Consider the following 19,934-nt stretch of genomic DNA (forward strand, 5'->3'; position numbering starts at 1 on the left):
TGGGCGGTTACGTCATTTTTAATGGACGCCGGGTCAATTTGGACGTTGTAGTGATAGATAACTCATCGCAAAGCTTCGTGGTGTTACTCAGAGCTGCACTTTGGGGGAAGCGGGACCCGGGACAGTAATGTCTGGTGGTTTGTATGACCTGACTCATTTCCCATGCCGTTGCCCCCACCGGGCCACCCCGTCCCAGGGCAAGACGCTGACCATGGAGCAAGCGGTTAAAGCGCGCGAGGACCGCAGAGCGGAGGCGTCCATCTTGGAAAGCGCTCCCCCCCTCCGGTGGATCACGTGAGGTGGGGGCCCGAGGCCAAGACAAATACTCTCCCTGGAGGTCAGGGGAGGGATGACAGATTACTGAGGCGGGAGAGAGAGCACCACAACCGCCAAGACGAACATTCTCCGCGTCTACCTACGTGGCCCTGACGAATTTCATCCCGGCAACGGGGTGGGGGGGGAGCTTGGTGCGCAGTGTGTGCTCATACAAAAGGCACCTTGTTCACGCCACCCCCTCCAACCCCCCCACACCACCATAACCGCCACTGATTTTTCCTGTGAAGACCTGGAGAGGAAAAAGAGCAGAAGCAGCAAACACAAACCCAGCACACAGCGTGGATAACATCACAGACACGCAACAGCAAGCGGTGCTTTGCGGAGGACCAGCGCAGAAGGCCCGTAAGGAGGCAGCCTACAGCTCAGATCACAGCGCAGAGCGCAGGGCCAATTCAAGCCCACAGCAAATATGCCATGACAGCTAACCGTGTTTCCTCTGGGATCTGACCTGTCCGCTGACCAGTCCGCGAAACAAAGGAGAAGCCACGGGTCACTTGGCAGGGCAATGAGGCTTTAACGCCAGGGCTCCTTCTCTGAGCCCGGCCCAGGACTTCCAGCAGACCTCTGCCTCTCCCTCTCTCCGGCCGATCGGAGAGGGGACCTTCGGCCGGGTGACAAGGACAAAAGGCGCATTCAGCTCCGCATGCCCAACGGCCAATAAAACGGTTATTTCCGAGTAGATCGTTGTTGATCGAGATTAGTGCTAATCGCACAACGACAAGCCCAGAGCCCCGATATCACAGTTCCAGTCAGTGGAACTAATCCACCCCATCCTGTTTCTACGTTTCGAGCAGATGCCGAGCTCCCAAGTCAACCTAACGGCCGTCGACATCAAAGCTCACAAACAACAGCTCAGGCTTAAGAAAGACTAGGTATCTCTGCCGAGGCCAAAGTTCATCAGGCAGTTACTAGTAACACTGACAACTTTCTGAACATTCCAATTACATCTTGTGAGACTACTTATAAATGCTTAAACTTTTAAACATTTCTTAGTTGATGTGTAACTCTAAATGATTAAATCAAAAATACAGATTAAATAAACAATAGAGTAAACCAGTAACGACCAGTGATCAACACATGGCACGCAGGCACGTCTGTAAAATCACTAGGGCAGTAGTGTAGCAGAATGATAAGGAGCAGGGCTTGTAACCGAAAGGTTGCTGGTTCGATTCCCTGCTGGGGCACTGCTGCTGTACCATTGGACAATGTACTTATCCCAGAACTGCCTCAGTAAATATCCAGCTATATAAATGGATAACATGTACAAATTGTAACCTATGTCAATCACTCTGGATAACGGCATCTACTAAATGCCTGTAATGTAATGTAACGATATTTGCAGTGAAAAAACACCATTCTGCATTCACCAACACATTGCAGGCCCACAACCCAAAGGCTGACATCTGACTCCCACCCGGGCCCCTGGTGTTTACCCCATTGAGCAACTCAGTCAACGTGAGCTCCTTCGGATAAATATGCCCTGCAAACAAACAGCGTATAAGAATGTGAGCTCTGTGCAACGGGCCTGGGGGGTAAGGGCCCGGCGCTGGGTAAAATCGGTAATATAATTCAGAGCAAAAAAAAAAGAGCAGAGACGAACTGCAGGAGCGACGACGGAGAGGTCACAACGGCAGCCCCTGTCTGAGCGGCGCGCTGGCGGGGAGACGGAGCAGCGCGGCTGTCAGGGTGACGCTGTCCAGCCGCTCGGCCCCCGGGAGTGAGGCTCCGCAGGGCCCTCTCCCAGCGCGTGGCCCCGGCCCCGTCAGCCTGAGCCTGTCCAGGACCGGGCCCGCGGGCTGCCCCCCCCCCCCCCCCCACCCCCTGCATCCCGTCTCCAGAGGGGTGAATTAAAACCAGACCGCCCTGCCACAGCAGACACATCCACACTGCCCCTCTCTCCACGGTTTTCCTCCAAAATCGAGGTGCCTCGTTCAAGGCATGGACTCCCCTTATACTCAACACACGAGGACTGTGCTATGAGAAAAGAAACCAGGCTGAAGCAGGCTTCCACGGTTTGATCACGGTTCAATCACGGTTCGATCATGGTTTGACCGTGGATTGATTACGGTTTGCTCAAGTCTCTGAAAGAACTGTTTACTTGCCTTTCATGTGGCATGTCCAGCTACATCCTTCCAAATGTCTGTCCCTCAGGTACAGATCCAAACATGCAGGCTTATTTACTTTTTTAATAATAAAAACTGAAATCACATTCAAGCTCCAGTCAAAACTGAAATGCTAACTACACAGGTTAAACCGCCGTTATTTCACAAAACAACCCAGGGTGCCCCCTAAGTTACTTAAAGCAGGGGCAGTCCCCACACAGAGTTAACACCGGAGAGCTAAATACGCTCAGGGCCTCATAAAGAGTGATGAATAAAAACTGACACTCACAGATGCCATTCAAGCGAGAGATAAACACCGAGCCTCCCTCTCCACTTTTTTTTTTTCTCGTCCCATTTTGACAAAGGAAGATCAATCTCAACTTTGGCTAGCAACCCCATCACTCCGTGCTTGCAACAGGGAATAAACGGTCAGCAAACAAACAAATAAATCTTGCCGATCTTGGCGCCGGAACAACGCACATGGAACAAACTTTACATCTGGATTCTGGAGAAGAGAATGACACTTCTATTGGAAACATATTTCCTTGGCGATAAAGGCATCCGTCACACATACAACAAATGACATTTATGTATTGAGAAGTGAACAGCTCTTCATATCTGAAATGAAGTACCTATGGAGCGCTGCATCAGGAAAGACAAACGAACATCGCAAATAAGCCTAATTTCAACTGGTACAGCAAACAATAGCAATAGTCCACTAAAACAGCACTGCTCTGAGTTACATACTTGCCATGTATGGATCTTTCCTTACCAGTCACAGATACAATGATGAGACAATGAGCCAGGCTACACTAAACGTCAGTCCATTAGAGTGCAGTAAATGGAATTCAGCACAAAACACACTCACACACTCACACACACACTGACACACACACACACACGCAATGCAAAATGTCCCCTGTACAGAAACGGAACAGGTTGCCTCTCACCTCCTCACTGCTTGTGGCTGGGTCTTTCGCCTCTTTTCTTTTTGACTGTAACGCATTCGTTTTTGTTTTTTTTGTTTTTTTTTTTTTTCCTTCCTGCTTTCTTTCTCCTCTCTCCACGCCTTCATATGTCAGGCATGTGTTTGCGTTCCCACATATGTGAGCTCCGGCTTGTCCAGAGCCAAGGAAACACAGATGGGTCCCAGATGGAAAAAGGATATCCAGGCAGACCAGTCCCCCTTCTCTCTCTCTCTCTCTCTCGCTCCCTCGCTCTCTCTCTCTCTCTTGCCAGCAGACCCCCCCCTCCCCTTCTTCTCCCACAGACACTTTCCTCTGTTTCTAAGGGCCAGCTGCCAGGCTGATGTCACCCACTAGGCCACGCCTCCTCCGTGGAACTCAGCCAATCTGCTGCTAATCTATTTAATGTATTTACCGACGGGCCTCGTAATTAACATAACTAATTGCTCTGGCACGAACAGGCAAAACAAAAGCCGTGCCAAGGCAGGGGTGACTGCCACTCTCCCCCTGCAAACAGTGAGGTCCTGCAATGTTTCGCGCCCCTCCGCGCTGTTTATTTTATTTTTATTTCCTCTCAGCTCCTGCGTGCTATTCGGACTCTCTCCTGCTGCATTCCGGTACCTATAGCTGCTGGACAGTGCCACACAGAGAGAGAGATCTGTGCAATTTTCTCCCTGCTCGCGTGATACTTCAGCAAGCAGGGAAAGTTTCATTGATTAATTTGGCTGCAGAGGTAACGTTCCTCCGAATATTAATTTTAATAGTGCTGATGTGAGCACTCTTCTCCACATTCGCCAGGAAGAGATAAATAATTTTATACAGCTTTAAAATAAAAAAAAAAGATTAACTGTTTTTTTTCCCTGTAATAACATGACACAATGACCATGCACAGACCATTTAATGATAAAAACTGTATGATGTCAGCATATTTCCTATTCATTCTCTGTGGGATAAGGTAATCATTTGTACACAGCACAATGTTAAATTAGGGTGCTGGACAGATATTTGACCTAAACAGAGGCAGATAAACACTCACAGACAGCTCACGCAGAGCTGATATTAATCCATTCTGTTTGACTAATCGTCTGCATTCGTGGGTTTGTGGTCAAGGCTTTCCGGAGGGGCTGCTGACTCCCTATAGGGTGTTTACAGGAGTGCTTTGCTGACAGCAGCAAGCAAAACAATGCAAGATACACTCAGCTGTACACACACAGACACGCACACACACACACGCACGCACGCACACACACACACACACGCACGCGCACACACACACGCGCACGCACACACACACACACACAGATATATGCATGTGCGTGCACACACACGGAAAGTCACACATACGCATATATAGACAGACACGCACACACATGTATACACACCACACACACACACACACACACACCAACTCACACACACACACACACACACACACATAACTCACAAAGTCAGAAAACACACCACACCACTCTTTCCCACTCAGAGCAGCGAGTTCCTCGAGTTATAACTCCCTCTGCCCCTCGCGAGCCCGCCAACGCTATCCTTACCACTGTTCTCAGGCGCAAATATTACCCAAGTGCAAATGTAGATGCTGTAAATGTTGCCTGTTTCTGGCAGCGCAGCCGCCTATCATCATTACAGATCATTAAGTCATAAAAACGGAGCTGCGGAGAGTGAAGGCCGACTGTGTGAAAGAACGCGCACTCCAGCTGCAATCACGCCTGCTCTTAAACACTGCCTCCTCATTGTTATTACTACCTGCTCTGTTGTCAAGTGTTTTGACCTCGTTTGATCGAGGGCCCTCCGCTATAAACAGCAGGATTTTATTGGCTGCGATGCTAGTAAAGTACCGCCTCACCCACAGATTGCAGCAGGCCACCGCACTCCCCCTCCCGCGGCGAGGAGCTACAACGTCACTACCCCGCGAGAGCGTGCTCTTTCAACAATAGATCCGGACCTTCCGAAGGTGAAGGTTTTGCCCTTGTGGTGAGAGACAGCACAACCACGAGTCTACTGAAGAGAGGTCACCTGGAGCTGTCGAGTGTAAATATGTTTGCAACTTGCAGCCACACCTGCGTCTGAAGGCGGTGGTTGGGTGGTCCTGCTAGAGAGGGTGAGTGCGCGCTACCTGTGGGTGCTACCATACATTTTGGGGACCGCAGGCCAGGTACCCCAACAGGTCCTCTCAGAATCACCGCACACCAAAATATGGTCAATTTCCCCTGCTTCCCGCCTCCCGCCAATCCTGACGGTTCGTGAAGAGGCACCTTCCTAAAAGACCCTCGAACAGACAAAAATAAAAACCAAAGTGTATTTACCTTCTGCAGAAATCAAGACAAGAACAGGGTATGGAATCGCTTTGTCTCCCTTTACCCTGCAGCTGCTAGCCGTTGAGACGCACTGAACAAAAAGAAAAAAAACATCTCTGCCCACAAAATGAGATATCCCAGTGAATCCAGCACATCTGGTTCTGTTCACAGGCAGACTCAGAACATCTACTTTTAGAAAAATAAACAGAATATTAAAGTGACCGCTCTTTGCTTCTGGAGGAAGAGGGACTGGAGGAGGGCAGAGGAGGGAGAATAAAAAAAATCATTACTACATCCTCGGTCTTCCTCAGTGAAACTGTTTGGAAGGAGGATGGGTTAAGACTAGGGGGAAGATCAAGTTAGGGAAAGTTCAGAATGTATCAGATTCCGGCACAGACAGACAGCTGGGAGCCCGAGCATCTCCCAGTCGCATGGCCACGGTTCTTCAGCCTCCCTGAGCTGCAGTTCCACGACACCATGGTCAACGCTCTCTCTCTGTGATCACACGTCCGCTCTGACACAGAGCGCGCCGGGAAAACACGTTAGTTTTGCCACGAGCAAGGCCACTGACAAACCCACGTACATATACCCACAATTCAGCTCCCGTTCTGAAATGACTTCACAATAAATGTGAGGGACAATAGTGAACACCATGTGCCATAAATTGCATACATTTACTGAATCCTAAATATAAGACTACTACCACCATTGCATAAGCGACAATTTGTGAATTCTAAATTTAATTTGTGCTCTTTGTGAAGAGCTCAAATTGATCTCTGTCCAACTGCCTAAGGCATTTGTTCGAGTCCACCTGAGAGAAAAAAAAAGCTAAATATTTTATTCATACCATCTCAGCTCTCTCTGAATCCCCATTTTCTTGCCACTGGAACTGAGGTCTACTTGAGGTCAAAGAAGCTTTATCATCTTTTTTTTTCTTAAAAAAAAAAAACTAAAAAACAAAACTGATGCAAAAGTGCGTAGGAGAGCCCAGGAACTGGGTGCGGTACAGTTTTAGGGGTAATTAATGTAAAAAGCGAGGTGCACGGCTTCAGGCAGCAGGAACAATGTAGCAAGTCAAACAGCCTTGTGCCTCCGCGCCTCTCGCCAGGCTAATGTCACCTTGGGCAGCCTAAACACGGCAATTTTCTGGCAGCCCGAGGGCCATTATCATCACAAAGGTGGCCTGGCGATGCTGTCAAGAGGTTCTCTGAATGGCCTGGGCTGGCGGCGCAAAGATTCCCCCTCCAAAGACGCTGCAACCTCGGGACTAAACGGGCAATTATCCACAGCCTTTTAAACAGGCCCAAAGGCTGTGGAGAAGCAGGGGTGTCTCCCTCCCCAAGAGGAGGCGGCTCGTCAGGGGCCCCAGCCAAAAAAGCAGGGTGGCTCACGTTCCCGGAGTGAAGGCATGCTCCACAACGCAGCAGGGCACCTTCATACCCTCACTCCTTGCATTAAAGCCGTTCTCTCACACACACAGTGCTCAGACAGCCCCAGTCTGTGCCTGCGAAAAAAGTCTATTTTAACACAAAGGAACATCACTCATGTCACACATTCAAGAGTGAACTCAAAGTGCTGTTGTTCCTCCTGTTGGGTTACACCTGAGACGGAAATAAGCGGAGCATTAACACTCACGCGTGAGTTTGAAAGAAGCCAATCTGTTTTTCAACCGAAAAAGATTGGGACTTTTAGGCGACCATGTACATTAAATGAGATGCCACTGTACAGGCAAAAGGAAACATACCAGGCATGTAACTGCAACCAGTGAAGAGGATTTAGAGTGGCCTTCAGTGTAACTGCTGAAGTGCTTTGTCCTGAACTGAGTTCCAAATTTAAGCAAGAATCACATTTTTTTCATTTTTTACACATTATGTTGTTTTGTTTTTAGCTTGAACTTTTTGCACTAGTGTATTTAATTTTATAACTTACTACCCCACACTCAGTGCCTTCTATGTCGTGCCATCACTAGTCTTCAATGTTACTTGTTAGCAGGGCCTACCTCAAGAATTTCAATGCTCAGTTACCCTGTGTGATGTGTGCAAATGACAAATAAAAGACTTTGACTTGACTTCGAGTTTGACTTCAGCACCCGTTACAATGAACGAGAAATTCTGTGGAAGAATAAAAATAATTTAACACTTGCGTAGTTGTTTTCGTCAGTAAAAGGACAGAGACGCAGACCGATCGCGCCTCCCCGAACCCGCGTGTTATGAAAGCGTTTAACGGGGGAAGGCTGCCTCGCCGGTCTGGGGCTGCTGGAGCATCGCCGAGACCCCCGTTTTCCCATCAGTGTTTTTAAAAAGCGTCTGTTTATGCTTTCTCTGAGGCCAGTGTGCCTTTCATTATCCGCACGGTTGAGAAGCAGCCAAAACGGCCCACTTCCTGGCCCCCTGCCCACCCGCAGTGGGGACGGTAGGCTGGGGCTTCCCCTCCAAACCCACGGAGGTGAGCTTACCTGACCCCCCCCAGGGCTCCCCCTCTGACAACTCCTGTATGGACTCTTCCAAACCAGCCCCTGGTACCAGTGTCATATCTCCCAATGACCCCTTTAATAGCAATATCTAGTGCTGCGTATAACTCACTGGGTATGGCCTTGTCATTCATAAAATTGTTTTTTGTTCATTTTTTTTCCCTGCAATGTGCCCCACATTATGGGCAGCAGTGTATCATTGTAGTCAGGAGCAGGGCTGATAACCGAAAGGTTGCTGGTTCAATTCCCCCTGCTGGGGTGTTGTTGTTGTACCCTTGGGCAAGCTACTTAACCTACAATTGCCTCAGTAAACATCCAGCTGTATAAATGGAAAAAAAAAAAATTGTAACCTATGTCATTCTGGATAAGAGCATCTGCTAAATGACAATATTATAATCTAATAATGAAAATGATCATGGAATTCCAATTTATTTTGTATCATGAAAACATGCTTATGGTCACAGAGATTTGCTGTCCACCTGTAGAATCAGCAATCAATGGGCTGCAAACTTAAGCCCTGTGGGACACCATAAATAGAGCACTCCTCCTCTTACAGAGATGATCAGAACGGCTCATTGTGTTCTGACAGCCCCCCCCCCACCCGACACCCCCCACCCCCTTCCCATCAGAGCCCCATCACACCACCAGCCCTGAACATTGTTGCCCCCACACTAAACACTCATTCACATCTCATCTTCAAGACGTTAAACACGCACTGGGATTGCTCCAGGCATTAAAAAAAGGAAAAAAAACAAAGAAAAAAACCCCACTGACTGCCATGTTACCCCTTCACCAGCTTGCACCCCCCTCCAACTCCATTGTGCCTCCCCGTTTTCAGTCAGCCCCCATATCACCCATAACAAATGGCTCTAGGTTTTTTTTCCCCTTTCTCTTTCTCTTTCTCTCTCTCTCTTTCCCCTCTCACTCCCCCCTTCCCCCCCTCCCTCGGATGAAAGGCAGGCATTGAGCCGGCAGTGGCATTCCACAGCCCCGACCCACGGCTCCAGAGTGTCTGGCTATTCAACACTGCTGGGAGCGATTAGTTTAAGTAAGGCCTGACCCGCCCACTCACCCATGGAAAAGCGTCAGATCTCTCGTTACACTCCGGGAGAGAGGGGAAGGACTGAGAGCAGCCTGTGTGTGTGCGTGTGTATGCATGTGTGTGTCTGTGCATGTGTGTGTGCGTGCATGCATATATGTGTCTGTGTGTGTGTACATGTGTATATGTGTCTGTGCATGTATATATGTCTGTTTGTTGCATGTATATATGTGTGTGTGTGTGTGCGTGCGCGCGAGCGTCTCTGTGTGCGTGTATGTGTGTTTAAAATTTATGCGAGGTGGGTCACACGCTCTCTTGGCTGCGTCTTCCCCAAGTTTCCACTGATGAGCGCCAAGTGCACCATCGCCAGCCCCCCCAGCCCCCACAACCCCCCCCCCCCCCGCTCAATGGTTAAAAAAGCAAGTAAACGGCACTCAATAACCCCCTTTTTCATCCACCTAAAACTATATACCAGATAAAGTAAACAGACCATCCCTCTCAAACCCTAAATATACTCATTATTAAAGTCTATAATTCTGCTCTACTCAGGTCAGGTTTTCTTGTGCTGTGCCAGTCCATCCAAACTCTCAGCGCATAAAGAGACGGACTCCTCGTAAACAAGTACTTGTGGTGAAAAAGGACTTACAGAAAGGATGGAGAGGTTCTGTACTTCTAACACATACATACTCATTCTAAACACTTTACAAGTTTAATATTATCAGCTTCCCTAACCAAACGCACAGCATTGCCTCTTTAACACTGCCCTGTAGATAATTTGCTCTCAAAGGCAATCACAAAATTACTGCTGTGTTTTTTTTTTTTTTTACCTTTGTGTGAACCAGATGTGTGATCAGAGGGATTTGATTGTTTTTACTTGTCATCACAGATCGTTTTGGACCCTACAGACAACTTTTAAATTCCATCTAGTCTTTCACAGACCTGCTCAAACAAAAACACGAAACCAGGACGACTAACCTAGAAGAGCAGAAACGGCCTGCGCCTTCACTTTGTAGGACCAAAAAAAAGAAATGAATTGCATGTATCTGATGGATAGGTGTATTTCGAGACGAGGCAGGTGCCAGGCAGTGGCATATAGCAGCTTCAAGCGCCCACACTCACGTGACACTTTCAGAGAGGCACAGCTAAAACCCCATGCTCTCCCACGCTGTGGCTTTTTACCTGTTGCCCAAGCGACCGGATTAGGAGGCTGGGATGGCGAGGGAACCGGAGAAACGATGGCTATCACAACGCCTTGCCATCCATCACGTCAGCAGGTAATCCAGTTCCTGCACACTTGATTAAATCACCGACCAATTATCTAGTCTTTGCCAAGTGTCACAGTCGGGAGACGAAGCGCCCCCCCCCCCCCCCCCCCCACTTTCACAAGCTCCTCACAGAGCCATGGAGACACTCGAGGGGGAAGTTAATGAAGATGAAACCTTTTTCATCCGTTCTTAATGCGAACGCAGAGAAAAATAATGTGTCAAAGCCACTTCCAGAACCCATTTTGCAACATGTGGACCGATTATGCCCGCTAGTCAGTCAGCGACGGCCCCCGCCCCATAAATCACTTACTAAAATTAGTTAATAACTACCCCCCGCTCCACAAACTACAGAAGCCTGGCGCTGCATCTGCAACGCATAACAACAGAAGGGCTAAGTGGAATTCAACTCCACGGCTGGAGGACCGAGGAGTGGCAAAAGGAAAAGTTGTGCGCCACGTCTGCTCAAACGCCAGCGGGCGAGGAACGCCTCACCGGGGCAAACAGATTACTGTTTTTGTGTTCTCCTTCCTCCACCTGCAGCTGATCCCATTATAACCTCACAGTCCTCCCCCCGCACCCCCCCAGCCCCCCACCCCCGCATCCCCCGGCTGGAGCAGCTGTGTTGTGCTTCTGCCGGGGCGATGGCCACACCTGTGTTTCGCAGGTGTCTCATCTGGAGCGTGCATTGTGAACACCTGGCTGGCCTGTGGGGCTTTTCAAGGACTCAATTACAGGCGCGCAGATAAGGTCTTGCTCTTGGCTGGGCTCTGAATGCCTTTCCCATGTCTCACAGGCAGGCTGTTTAGGCTTGTCAGGGCTGCTATCCCACAATGCTCGGCGCGCATGAGCGGGCAGGCAGATCATCGCACGCCCGGTAACCAAACAGCAAACCACGGAAGACGATCCCACAGGCCGAGGCTCTTGGACGCAATTCAAAGCAATCTTGAGGCTGGGCCGATTCTTTGATAGCTCAAGTAGGCTGGGGTAACATGCAATTTCAAAACGGCAAGGAGAGCAACAAGCACAGACACAAATGCTGCGTGACATCGAGTATCACCACTTAGAGAGAACAAGTGCCGTTAATGGATTTTCTGTGTGATCTCACTTCAGTGGAAATGGGACTGTGGGGGAATTTCATACCAGCAGACCTCTTTCACATCACAGAACCAAAGTAGAAATGAGTCAAATATATATGGCTGAGACCTTCATCTCCCACACATGATAATCACAAACCATTCCTTCTTTGGCTTCTAAATAAACTAATTAATTTAGCAAACTACAGAAAGTCTGAACAAGGCTGTTTTAGTTCAGCTGGACCAAAAGCCTACAAATTTTACAGGCATACATGCAGAGATGGCCACCACCAGATTTTTTTTTCCACAGAGATAAAGTGTAAGGCTACCTGAAACTGCACACATGTGGCCTTCACACACTTTGACACATGCACAGAGAAAGACAACACCTGACTCTCTCTCAAACACCTTGTTCCACCAGCCTGCAGAAAGAACAGCTGCTTCACCCTGAAATTTTCCCACTGACCTTGCTTGTCAAAGAGCCAGTTTCAAAAACACATACTCAAGATGTTGCAAGGGCACACATACACTTGATTATAAAAAGTAACAGTGTAACAACTTCTTTGAACGGACTTGCTACTTAGGGTCATTCCCTGAAAAAAAACAGAACTATTTGAATTAATTTAAACCACTCAACATGTCAGCATAAAGGTTGCTTGAATTTAATATGAAGCTTTCTTGAGAAAGCAACAGTGACAAAACATGAATGATGCACACACCAAAACACCAGCAGCAAACTGGCCCTTGCAAAGCAGATTCACCTGGGTTTCATTTTCTCCCAGAATAACCCCACAGTGCCTTTTAAACAAAGCCGTGGCACGACGGCGGAGCCCAGAAGAAGCCTACCGCTGTACCAGGGCCAAGTTCACACATGAGGAGAATTAGGTGAAGGGGGGGGGGGGGGCGTAAACCGCGGCACAAAGAGGCGATCGGCGTGTCTCTGCGGCACGCGAGGGACGGCGTGGGGCGAGAGAGACGGGGCCTGCCGTTGAGGGGGCCGCGCCCGTCAAAGGCCGCGCCTGGTGAACGCCTCCCCGAAAAAAAGAAATCCCACCGTCGGCCCTCAGCAGTTCTCAGCGAGTGAATACAAACCAAGGGATTTGAGCTACGCTAAGCGCTGACAGCCACTCTGCAGCTGGGCTTTCACACTGCCCGAGGAGGATAAATGGGGACAGGGAAAATGCCATGGAAAAACCGGTGAGAAAAAAAAGCTGGGGGGGTGGGGGGGTGGTTGGAGAACCCCAAACCGGGTCTTTGTCTCAAAACGGAGGGGGCGCATTTTAAAAGAGCATAATGTGGAGATGAGAGGGACTTTCGAGGCACTTGTTGTGCCCCATTCAGGGGCTATTCAGCTGTGACCGTTCTAATTTACAGCTGGGTGACTACTACCTTTGTTCGCCATCAATGTCCTCTTACAAAAGCTTAAAAACAAAACAAAACCCCCCCCCCAAAAAAGTCCCACTTAACATATGCGGAGAAGACTGAGGTGCACTGTGGGAGAAAACACAGGACGCATTATTTTATCGGCTTTTAAGAGCGCCGTTCACCCCAGCCAGACACACAACAAGTAGCCCAGCACAATAATACAAGTATCCATCACTTGAGCCGGGCTTCAAAGCCCTGAAGCACTGCACAAGATACAACAATCGGCTTCAGAGACAGAGCGAACATAAACAAGACCTTAACATCTTTAAAACGTGAACAGTCTCCCCGTTCACTTTAACTCACCGGAGGACCTTGTGAATCAGGACTCGCTCAATATTGAACTGTCAAACACACTGCAAATCTGCATCAGATTGGCAAACATAAACAAAACAAAAAAAAAAAAAAAAGACTTACAAAGTGTGGGCACACTGACGGGTCTGGTCTCCTCTAGATTGCCATTCCAGAGAATGGCTGAGGGCAGGCAGAGTGGAGAAGCAGCTCGCATCTGGATATAATAGGCCTGCCCCGGCATGCCGAGCACAGCAACAAGAAACAGCTGTGCCGGTTCTGCTGTCAATTAGCCCGCCGTTCTCAGCGCAGTCAGTCAAGCCCTGATTCGTGCTGCTCAACAAGCTCATGCTACGGGGGGGGGGGGCAGCACCAAAACAGACCGGAATCTTTGTGGAATTCACGCTACCTGAGAGGTCATGTCCAGAGACAGTCGTAGTCTGAGACAAGTAATCGTTATCAGACTCAAAGTATTTGATGGTAGAGACAGTTCTTCTCCGTTTCCTGTGTGAAACAGGGAGAGATGTAAAAAAAAAAAAGCATTTCCTTAGTGCGCTTGTCAAATCAGTCCTTCAGGTGTTCCTGATTATCTTTGTCCTCAACAGTGTTTCCAATCAGAGAATGGAGCCTGTTATAAATGCCAGGCCTTACACGCCCCTTCTTGTATCAGTGTGGAGAACAAACCTAGATACTCTTAATAACAACAAGAGCAGCTTTAAACATTGCCTTTGCGAAGGCAAACACCAGAGCCACAGAGCTTTACAGGATCGGGGATGGTTTTATTGATGTAAATAACATTACAGCCCCGAAATCCCCAGAAGCACATTATGTGTTGGGGCATATCATGTGTCAGGGCTGAGTAATGTGAAATTCAGGTGCTGCTCTCTGCTTCTCTGTGTGCAATATGAATCAAACCAGATTCATCTGGCCATTTATGGCCTGCAGACAAAGCCACAATGATGAGAATCCATGGGGGACCATAACAATGCTGAGTGATGTTGATGGTGAAGCCATCAGCTGGAAGGATGTACTGGGCTGAGTCACTCTAAAGTTCAGTTCAAGGCACCCTGGCATGATGCAATTCCCCCACACAACAAAGGCCTATCCAGCTAGATTGGGAGTCATACTCGGGGCCAAAAAACAATTAGCGCGTTAATACAAACATGCAGTCCCCTTCCTAATTTCGGTCTTCCTGAAGCCCGTGGTTTGGCCGCCCTTCGTTTTCCCAAACGAGGAGAGAAAAATCCAGCCATCCAACTGCTGACATTTTTTTTTTTCTGGTTTGATCTTGATTGAATCAAGACATGATCCAGCGTTTATTATTTCACTCAGATACAGCCTGCTTTGCCCTAATTTTAACCAAACATCGCGTGACTGCATGACAGCACGTACTTTAACAGCAACGCTAGAATATGTGTACATGCTTGCGAGTGTGTGTGTGTGTGCGCATTCTACGGTTTGATGACGAAACCCCGTAGATAAATTCCACAGGTAACATACTGACACCACGTAACTACAGCTGTTTTTTATTTTTATTCATGTATCTGAGGTAAAACTGTACTATTCAATTAATTAGAAGATAGGAAACATCGTCACAGTTTAACCTGAAGCGGGAGAGAGGCACTACTGCTCTCTAGTGGCTACCAATTAGAACAATCACAGATGTCAAAGACTTTGAAGAAGGTATCATTTGTTTGGAGAGTGGTATCTAGGGACAGACCAAGCTTCGGGTTAAACAATACTGCAATACTACACGGTCTCAGGCGCAAATGATCGCACTTGGATTGCATGCCTATGCCCCAGTCTCACAGGAAAAGTAGGCTATCGGTAATTTCTTTCGCCAGCTTTAGACTGCCTGGTGTTATTGTCCTGAAAAGCTGTAAACTCCAGATGGTGCAAAACTTTGCCTGGTGGATTAATCCCAAATTGAAACGGGGACCGAAAAACCCAAAAAGGGATATTCACGGTTCGAAGTAAAATGCGGAACATGGAGCCCTACGGATTCGTATCCAATAGAGTGCATTAGGGGCCCTGTATTATCGGGTCATTAGGATAATTAATAATGGGGTTTACATGTCATTCTGAAGATAGTTTGAGAGACATCATGGACACCGACGGACAGTGTATAAGTAGTCGAGATACGTGGCTGCAGAATGGTGAATTTCACTCAGGGTCAAACTTAACGACTCATACTAAAGCACCGTAGGCTACTGACAGATCCACAATTTTTCCGCATTTTGCTTTGGACCATGGAAGAATCGTCTGGGAGGCCTTTCAGGAACTTTCATTTGCATGACAAGAACGCGAAAGCAGAACTAAATAAATGCATGATCCTCGAACGTCACCTAAGTTCGAGTTGACAAGCATGCAAGCCATTGCTATTTAGTTTGCATGCTCAAAGCATCGGGTTCTGACGAGGCTAACGGGCGCACATGCAATCGGCTATGTCTGCGGTGCACGGTATTAGCCACATAGCTAGCTAACTATACGAGTAACTATGTGATATCTGCTCAAGAGGCGCCAGCTGTCTGTCAGCATGTCTCCAAAAGCACAGCCAAAGATGTAATTTGGCTGGAGTCACGCCTGGAAAAACCACAAGTGTAGAAAATGAATTGATCTCAAAGCATAATAAATAAGTAAAATAATACACCTCTGTTTTACGATGGCTACATTGATGCGTGAATTAAATACATTAACCAGCGCTTACCATAAAATTATTACAATCCAGCATTTTGAATTACGTTATTAAACCATAAAGATTATCTTAATTCCACGTTCCAGAGTAAATCAGCCCGTACTCTATAGGCGATCTGATTCATCTCTGTAAGGAACACGTTTTACGTAGGCAGCTATAAATAAGAACCAAGCCACTAGCCATGTGCTGGTGTCCGTTGCCAAACAAAACGTCAGCTTCGTGTACAGTAGGGTATGCTGCAAAACAATCAAACAACTATCTACTTACATTGAAAAGCGCCCGGAATCCCAACCATGTCCGCTACTCCTCCAGTGGCTGGAAAAATAAAGGAGGATCTTCGCACAGGATAACAGCAGTAGGCTACAACTATTTCACGGCGACAAATAAAACGCACTTAGCCGCACAATAAACTGCGATTCGTCACCGATCGTGCCTATTCGCGTTGGAGCTTGGAGCTTGGAAGTAACCTAGGGAATGAACGGAGAGGAAAGAGACGCAGAAACTCGTCCGCTCCGGCTGGCTCTACGGGAGAGCATCAGGGGGCGGGACCTTTCGGATGTGCGGTCTGCCCAACAAAAGGTTGTTTCATTGTTCAGAGAGACTCAGTAGGAACATGTGTAAATGCGCGTGCCCTTAGGGGAAAGTGTGTCTTTACACTGCAGAATACGTCACTGATATAAAAAGATTTTTTTCACGGCTATTCTACACAACTGGGTTCCTCCTCATACAAGACGTCATAAAACACCTCTCTTTTCAACTTTAGTAGCTGAAGCACAGGTATTCAAAATGCTATATATATATATATATATATATATATATATATATACAATTATTTTAAAAAAGATCATAGTAAAGAATTATTGTATTGTAAAGAATTGTAAAGAAATGAAGCTGTTGGCTACAATACATTAGATAATTGGTATGACGATCGCTACTCTTTAATGCAACACACTGCAGCCTACCTGTGCGATCCCGTTCACACCTTGAAGGAACAAACTCTAAACAGGTGTGTAGAATGTATATGTTAAGTGCGTGTTAAGTGAAGGGTCCATAATGTCATGGGGCTGTAGCATCATCGCTACATGGGTAATGTAAAGCATCTAACCCGATGCTGTTTTGTGGCTATTTTTCTTCAACCCGGGATATCACACTGCTGTATCGCTTCTGAGATAATTGATATATGCTGTCATGGCTACAATCAGGGAAAGAGAGACGGGTGCAGAGGTTTCGCTACAAATGGTGCTGGCTGGAAAAGTTACTGTAAAAAACAAAGACTAATGATTCTAACCAAAAGATACTGATACTACTGTTACGTGATTATAGTTTTTGAAGGGAAGAGAAAAGTACATTTCATGCAAAGCAGAGCATTTGCAGTCCATAAGTCTTGCACAATTAAAAAAGATACACATTGTAATGTGTAAATGCTCAATTACAGGCCTGGGTTTGTTGATTTCAGGTCAAGTTTATACTGTGTTGTAAGTACTGCATCACCTGTCAATAATGCCTCCATTAACTGATGCTTCTCGTTGGCTTGCTTGCACTACACGCTGTGTACATGTTTAAGGCATTCTTGTTCTCCTCCCGGCTGAGCATCCTGTGGCAGGAGTCTTTGCAAAGAGCTCTTTTCATCCAGCTGCCTCATTTTCTCAACGAGGGCTTCAAATTCCAAAATACAGCGATCCACTCGGGAGGAGTGGCTGGAAGGCATCCAGGTTGTCACGCGTTCTGCGCAGAGAGGACATTTGGGTGTTGAGATCAAACCCCCAACACCACACACACACTCACACACACACACACACACACACGCACACACACACACACACACACATACACACACATGCACTCTCACACACACACACACACACACAAACACTCACACACATACACTCACACATACACACACACACACACACACACACACACACACACACACGTACACACACATGCACTCATACACACACACGCGCGTGCACGCACACATGTACGCACACATACACACACACAGACACGCGTGCACACACACACACACACACACGCGTGCACACACACACGCGCGCGCGTGCACGCACACACACGTACGCACACGTGCCACCCGGTCCCTCTCCGGTCCTTCCCCTGTGAAGCTGCCACCTGCTCTCCGGACCACACCACACAGCTGCGGGGCTACAATAACAAATTAACACCCACCAACGCAGGCTCTTGCCCAACGCGCATGACGAAGCAGGGCCCCCCCTCCCTCTCCCTCTCTCTCTCTCTCCGGCTGCTCTTCCCCTGCCTGCCTTCCTGCTATGACACCCTGACAGAGGGAGCGCCTTCTGTTTCTGCTCCATCCGGGAAGGCGGGGCTGTACGAGGAATTAGCACTGTTTCACCCAACTAATTTCATTTTACATTAATATGTAATAATGACATTATCTGAAATGATGGCTCTCAGTGGGAGCTTGAGATTGTGGCCATTGTGTGACTGGAACAATTCGATACATATTAGAAAATGCAACTCCGTATTAAGCATTAATCAAAGAGCTATCCCGCATTAACTGTAGGATAGCAGGAACCCAGCGCTGTCTTAGTTTCACAGTGTTTTGCTTGTACTCTTCAACTTAAGCTGACTTTGCATAACTTGCACAACTTACGGACATGTGTCCAGAGAATCATCCATCACCCAACATTCAATCCATACCTGACAAAGTGACATTTGCGCCAACCAATAATGAAAAAGGATGTGATGTGTAAAGTGATGCCTTTAAAAAAAAAAAAAAAAAAAAAAGCCATATTGATGAATTGGAGTTTTAAGAGTCTGAACATGATTCAGACCCATTTTTTTTCCTTCACCGGTCTTGTGTGACTGTGAGCTGGAGGAGCTTTCGGATCGGTCTCTGTTTCTGGGTCAGTGGGAGAGCCTCTTGCTTCCACCAGCAGGTCTGTCACCGAGCAACAGCCTGTGAGTGACACAGCTTCTGCTGCATAATAACAAAGCCCTGCTCGCTGACAGCTGACTCTTCCCAGCCTTCAGTGTGTCCGTCAGGACGCAGTATGTTCCCCCAACATGCCTTCTGTCCTCCTCTTTTTAAGTTGGCCCCCCCATCGATTTGAACGATGACAGAAAACAGAAAAAAAAAAGAGATGGCCAGGGCAGACACTGTGCCCTCACAGGGCAGAGGCCTTGCAGAAAGCCTATTGGCAGAGGTGACTTGTTCATGCTAAACAGTAAAACCCTTTTACATGAAAAACCCTGCAGCCCTATTATTAATATGGAGCAGTAGAGAGGACAGAATTTTCATTTTTTTGGGGGGTTTTGAGTAGGGTGAGGCAGGGGGGTTGGGGGGGTTGTCAAAAACCATCAGGATGATATGCGGCCAGATGGGATTGCTGGCCCATCGTTAGATGTTTTAACCCACCCCCCCCCCCCCCCCACTAAATGTATACCTTCACCCCACTAACAGAGTACAGTGAAGAGTATACACCCCCTAAAGAAGCCCGTGGGATTTTTTAGGATGGACGGGATCGAAAAGTGTTCTTGTGGCAGACCCGTTAGTGCAGTTGCTCTCCTTCCTCAGACCCTGCAGCATGAGCCTCGTTGGGTGGGGGGGGTGTTGATGGGGGGGGGGTGCTCCATCTGACGCTGGAACAGGTGGAGCCGGTTAACAGTCACGACTCCACCATGCTGCCTTTTTCTGAAGCGGGCCGAAGCCTGCGCGGACTGCACAGACCGCGTTGGGAGAGGCAGGCGCCCATGCGCTGGGACCCATATGGCAGCTCCAGAGCTCAGCAGAGCTCTGGGGGTGGGGGGGGGAGGGTGTGCTCAAATTAATCACCAGACCGTCCCAACTGTCTGCTGTCTTCAGGGAGCGCACAGATATATATTTATATGTATACGGCTATCTGCGACAGGGGGGAGAAATCCCGCCTCTCCCCCTAATTAATTCTTTAAGCTTTTCATAATGCTAGGTTGTGTCCTGATGGATTTG

The 19,934-nt window shown here is 47.9% G+C and overlaps 1 protein-coding gene across 4 annotated transcripts in view; it reads right to left on the bottom strand.

The window, feature by feature from the left end:
• The window catches only part of LOC118779184 (protein CBFA2T2-like), a 37,573-nt gene extending 20,058 nt beyond the window's left edge, over positions 1-17,515 (bottom strand). The window contains exon 1 of one of the 4 annotated variants that reach the window (XM_036531151.1): positions 17,459-17,515. In XM_036531151.1, coding sequence (XP_036387044.1) covers positions 17,459-17,477 — 19 coding nt within the window. In that variant the 5' untranslated portion in view covers positions 17,478-17,515. Of the gene's footprint in view, positions 1-3,210; positions 3,285-3,388; positions 3,713-16,234; positions 16,479-17,458 lie in introns of those variants that run through there. The other 3 variants (XM_036531150.1, XM_036531152.1, XM_036531153.1) reach the window with 3 other exon arrangements.
• Positions 17,516-19,934: the final 2,419 nt, after the last annotated feature.

This window comes from Megalops cyprinoides, chromosome 6 (assembly GCF_013368585.1).
Source record: "Megalops cyprinoides isolate fMegCyp1 chromosome 6, fMegCyp1.pri, whole genome shotgun sequence".
Taxonomy (NCBI): domain Eukaryota; kingdom Metazoa; phylum Chordata; class Actinopteri; order Elopiformes; family Megalopidae; genus Megalops; species Megalops cyprinoides.